Here is a 5,288-nt window from a genome sequence, read left to right on the forward strand (position 1 = left end):
CTTACCAAGATCAAACGGGGAATACAGACGTAGGCAGAAAAGAAAATGAAGGAACCTCGAGCGGAAAGACAAACATTTACAAATCTTATAACCCACTTAAAACACAGTATCACTTAAAGATAGAATAATAAAGTACTATACAAGGGGTCTCAGCACCCAGAGTAGGTTCGCAGGCCTCAGTCCACGCCCGAGCTAGTCTCACGAGGAAGTACTTTTCCCCAGGAGCCTCCGCGTCGTCGATCAGGGCGTGGAGCCTCTCCTCGTTCTGTGCGTCGGTGTTGGAAATATCAGTGACGAAGCCGTGGGACACCACCTTCATATCGTAGGAAAAGCCAGAGCAGACAACTGCCATTGCCCGCTTTACCCCGGTATGAACGGCGTCCCGCACCCGGTCCCTCAGCGTAGCACTAGATAGCATAGCTGGTCGACCAGGGCGTCGCCTCGAGCCTCCTCCCTCGACTCGTCCACGGGCTCGAGCTCCCAAGAGGCTGAGAGATCACTTATCGCCATCCGCAGCCGACGGTTCAAAGCGACCTCCCCCTCAAGCTGAGCCATGATGGAACGGGCCTCGACTTGAGAAGCAAGCAGCTCATCTTTAAGCCCTTCAAGGACCAACATGAAGAAATTAGATAACACAAAGCACACCTCGGAAAGGAAACTCGATAGTAGAAACATACCACGAATCCGCTCCTCCAGAGCCGTATTCTCGCCGACCAAGTTGGTGTTGGCCCTCTCGATCTCCTTGTTGGAGCGCACCAGCTCGGTATTGGTGACGCGCAGATCCTCGATCTTTCTCCAGCAGCGCTCTCTTCAGACGGTTGACGTCGTCAGAGAGGTTGCGAGATCGGGTCCGCTCCACCTTGAGATCCTCAAGAGCCTTCTTTTTGGCCTCCTCAGTAGCGCTCCGGGCAATCTCGCTATTCACGCACTCCACCTTCATCCTTTGGAAGGATTCCTGGATGGAGGCAAGGTTAGTCTTGAGGAGGCCCTTCTTCTTGTCCAGATCAGCGGCTGCATTCTTGTAAGACAAGGCCTCGTCCCGGCCTTGGAGGCAGCCTCCTCGACCATCATGGTCCGCTCCCTCAGCAGCACAGCTTCTTCCACCGCCTTCCTCGAGGCCTCTCGAGCCTTAGCCAGAGCAGCCTCCCTCTCCTTCTTCTCGTCCTCAAGCGCCAAAAGCTCCTTGTAGGCCTTGAGGAGCTTCTCCTGCGACTCCAGGAGTTGGTCTTGAGAATGGGGAGTTGCTCCCAGCCGCCTCTCGTCGCGTGGATGAAGCTCGACTTGATACAGGAGGTCTCTTTCAGATCCTGCGAGCCAGCAGTTAGATAGTAAGAATACAGAACCAAAACACCCTATAGCGACTAAGATCCCAAAGACACTTACAAAGTAGGCCGGACCATGCCCGTTTTGGACGACGTCGGACAAGAGCCCCACCACGTGCTTCATCCAGAGGCGGAGCTCCTCGAGATGTTCCCACTTTTTGGCCTCCTTCCGATCATCCAAAAAGATGTTAGGCTCAGACAGATCGGTGGAGGCCCAAATGCGGATCCGGTCAGGGCACCAGTTCTCCATCTCCTGGTCAGCACGCGCCTTGACGCCCCGGATGAGCTCCTCGATGGTCTCGAGCGACCCCCCGTGGCGCAAGAACAGGTCGACGAGGGAGGGGAACCGCCCGTCGTCGTCCACCGTCTTCTAGGTCCCGGTCTCGCTGGCACCGCCGTCGCCCGACGTTCCGGCTTCGTCTTCCTCGGCGGGAATGCGGTCCTCCCACGACCGACGCTCCCGAAGGAATCCCGGAGCAATTCCGTCCATGCCATAGATCGTGCCCCTGATCTCGGACTGAGGGTCGACGGGGGTGTGCATCATACAGGCGAGCGCCACCACGCCGTCCGCCCGCCCTGACTCAGCTGGGATAGAAGCCGGCGCTCCCGGACGGAGCCACGCCGGGGTCAGAGGACCATAAACCGGCAGACTCTCCTCCCCGTTTCCAGGCTCTTGCGGCGCTGGTGGCACTGGCTGCGGCCCTGTGAGATGGTGGCTCGAGCAGTTCCTTTAACTGCTGGCCCCTCCGCTGTTGCTGCTCCTGGAGCTCCCGCAGCTCCTGTTGCCGGTCTTGCTCCAGCAGCTCCTCGAGCTGGGGACCTTCTGGTTGCTGCCCCTCCTGTCCTTCTTTCTGCTGCGGCCGCTGCTGCCCCTCCTGCAGCTGTTGCCACGTCTCCTGCACGCGCTCCTCCTCCTCTCTCTTCCTCTGCTCCTCGACGGAGCGAAGCCCGACGGGCTAGGGCGTCCGCTTCGCGACGGGAGAGGTCTCGACCTCCTCATCCATAGGGCAGACGTCCTTCGAAGACCCGTCGCCACTGGACCCATCACTTATGGTGATAGAATCCCCCTCGACCCCAGATCGGGGAGGCTCGGGGGTTCCCTCCTGCCCTTGGGGGCGAGGTGCCTCGACCCGCTTTGGCGATGGCGGGGTGGACTCCCCCGTCAATGGGCGAGGCGGGGTGCCCTCGGCACTAGTCGGCGGCCGAGGGTCGGAGGAGCCTATAAGCACTCAAAGGAAAAAGGTCAGCCGTCATGATGATCGACATAAAGACAACACAACCCCCATAGCGACGGGAATGAATCGCTAACCTAATTCTTTGGAGGCCGCTCCCGCCTTAAGCCTTTTCGCCATCGAGGGCTGGGCCTGCTCGAGCGTCCGCTTCAACCTGAGGAGAGAGGAACAGGCATGAGAGAGGCCATTACACGAGAAGATGCAAAGACATAGGAAGATGAGAATCATAACGTCGGAGATCTTACCCCACAGGGAGGATGGCCCGCCTATCGGTACCTCGACCGACAGGCCTCGAGCCGCCCCGCGTCAAGGCTCCAGGCCCCTCACGAACGGGCGTAGGCCTCGGCTCGGCATCCCCCGCCTGGCGAGCGCCAGGGCTAGCACTCCTGCGGCTTGCTTCCCCCTTGCTAGAGGCTGCGGCGCGGTCACGGGTCAACGGCCCCGTCGCCAGGGACTTAGCCCGGTCGCCCGCCTTTGATGCAGGGGGAGGTTGGGGGCGCGGGACGGTCTGACCTTGCATAGGCGCGGGAGGGGTATCAGCACGGGAGTGGCGTGGGGATGACTCCCTCTGTTGCCTCTCCAAAGACCCGCTTGGACCCCCTTTGGGGCTCCCGTCCGCGGTACGTCAACGTCGGTCCGAGGCGAACCCTCGAGGATCCTGTCAAGACGGGACCCCATCCCCTCGGAGTCGTCGCTGTCATCGTCACCGTCGCCACTGTCGTCCTCATTGGGGGACTCTTCCTCAGGCTCCCCCCTCTGTCTGGACTTCGCTCGGCGTGTCTCCAACGCTTGGCGCTCGAGATTCTTTTTCTTCTCCTTCTTCTTTTTTAAGTCCATTGTGGACTTCTGCTTTTTCGCGGACTCTCGCCGCTTGTCACGGTCGACCTCATCCTCCTTCACTGGAGGGCTCGAGGATCGAACGTCAATTGATCCCTGTGCAAACAAGGACAAGTCTTAAGAAGGACCAAAGAAAATCGAGAATCGAAGTCGTAAGTAGACAAAAGACTTACCAGGCCAATTGACCCCACGTCGGGCCTCATAGGGAAGCCGTTGACATGCTTAGGTTGGAAATCGCCTGCAACAGCCGCCCTAACCCTAGCGGCGACCTCATCATCCGCGGGTGCCTTGTTGGACATCCGGCAAGCCTCAAGATCCTGAAACGAAACACCGAGACCCATCTCGTCCATCCTCAACGGCCGAGACATCAATGGGAGAACCCTCCGATGATGGACGGCTGAGAGGACGAGAGCGGCTGTCAGGCCTTCCTCACGTAGCTTCTTCAAGGCGCCGAGGAGGGTGTCGAGCCGCGACTGGTGAGCTTGGACGACGCCATAATTCCAGTGCTCGGGACGCTCCGAGATCAGACGCCCAGTGTAGGCCAGGAGGAGGACGTCGTCGTTCCGCAAGTAAAACCACTGGGAGTCCCATCCGGCATGGTTCGATGAAAACCCCACCGGGATGTACTCGTGCGGCCTCTCCGACTTGCGGGTCTTGAGCACCAGATTGAGGCACCCAGCTCGAACCGGCTTCCTCACCCCAGCGCTTCCACCGGGGGCGTTGAAGAGCTCGCCCCGGTACAGATGGAGCCACAAATCCCAGTGGGGCATCATCCGCAGGTTTCCCTCACACAGTGCGGCAAAGACCGCCGTGGCGGTGACGGCGTTTGGCGAGAAATGCTGGAGCTCCACCCCGTACTGGTGGCAGAGCGCCCGCATGAAGCGACTCGGAGGAGCGCCCAAGCCGTGGTGGTGGAATTTGGCGAAAGAGACCATGTAGCCCTTGGGCGGCCTTGGCTCCCGGTGGTCCGCCGCCAGTGCGATCCACTCCGGCTGCGACGACGAAGTGCGAGGGCGCAGGAGTCCTTCCTTCTCAAGCTCCAACAGCCGACGCTCCGTCATCGACGACGGGCGCCAGTCATCGGCGGCGATGAGTCTCACAGGCATTCTCAGGTGGGAGAAGGGTGACCTCACGACTGCTCGAGGGTGCGCGCGTGAGAAATGGCATGGGGCAAGAATGGGGGCAGAAGGCGGAAGGAGCGACGGCAACGAGACCACGGGGCATTTATAGCCGGCAGCCCACCAACGGATAGATCCGATAAGTGCGGTAACTCCTCCCATAAATGCGCCGTCTAACGGTCCTCACCTCTCTCACAGATGGGACGCTACGAATTCCGCGCCGGTATAGTGCAGCAACGGCCCCTACCTAAAAAGACGTGCCCAACGGGCAAAAAGGCGAATCGCCACAGCCTTTTCCTTGCCTCGTAAGCCAAGGTACGCGTTCGTCACAGCTAAAATCTCGAGAGGTCGCAGGCTGGCCTACCGAATGGGTTCGACAGCCGGTCTCGAGTGCCAGAGTCAGGGATGCCCAGTGAGTGGTCAAAAATCGAGGCCAGCCTCGAGAATTCGCTGGGGATGTCCAAGGCAAGGTCGAGACGGTCGAGAGGAATCCCCTCGAAGGGAGGCATCGAGCCGCTGGACTCTATCGAATGAGACCAGTAACCCCGACCACGTCGACCCTGCTTTATGAGGACGCCTCCGGGCTACAGCCGACCCCCTCGAACGGGGCATGGGTTCTCACTTGGATTACCCGCTAGGAGCTCAATCTGGGGGAGACAACGCTCGCTCCACCGGGAGTACGTCGCAACCCCTGCGCAAAACAAGCCAATCCTGGTTTCCAGCCCATGTTCATGATGGACATCGAGAGCGTTTCCGCAGAATAGGTAACATAACCCTCG

General features: G+C 59.7%; 1 protein-coding gene across 1 annotated transcript; it reads right to left on the reverse strand.

Annotated features, from left to right (window-relative positions):
• Positions 1-1,903: 1,903 nt before the first annotated feature.
• On the reverse strand, positions 1,904-4,161 carry LOC110431507 (putative golgin subfamily A member 6-like protein 3). The gene is made up of 4 exons (XM_021450609.1): positions 4,009-4,161; positions 3,565-3,708; positions 3,179-3,487; positions 1,904-2,278 (listed from the first exon to the last, which is right to left on the reverse strand). The coding sequence occupies exons 1-4, from the start codon at positions 4,159-4,161 to the stop codon at positions 1,904-1,906; spliced, it is 981 nt and encodes a 326-aa protein (XP_021306284.1).
• Between the last annotated feature and the right edge of the window lie 1,127 nt (positions 4,162-5,288).

The sequence above is a fragment of the Sorghum bicolor genome, unplaced genomic scaffold (genome assembly GCF_000003195.3).
Source record: "Sorghum bicolor cultivar BTx623 unplaced genomic scaffold, Sorghum_bicolor_NCBIv3 super_38, whole genome shotgun sequence".
Taxonomy (NCBI): domain Eukaryota; kingdom Viridiplantae; phylum Streptophyta; class Magnoliopsida; order Poales; family Poaceae; genus Sorghum; species Sorghum bicolor.

Excerpts from the sequence above, each read along its gene's own strand:
- LOC110431507 (XM_021450609.1), bottom strand. The coding sequence starts at position 4,161 with ATGCCCCACTGGGATTTGTGGCTCCATCTGTACCGGGGCGAGCTCTTC. Across the intron at positions 3,709-4,008 it reads GGCCGCACGAGTACATCCCG|GATCTTGAGGCTTGCCGGAT; the intron begins GTGGGGTTTTCA and ends GTTTCGTTTCAG. Across the intron at positions 2,279-3,178 it reads CGCCTCGGACCGACGTTGAC|CCCGTCGGGCTTCGCTCCGT; the intron begins GTACCGCGGACG and ends CGGACGCCCTAG.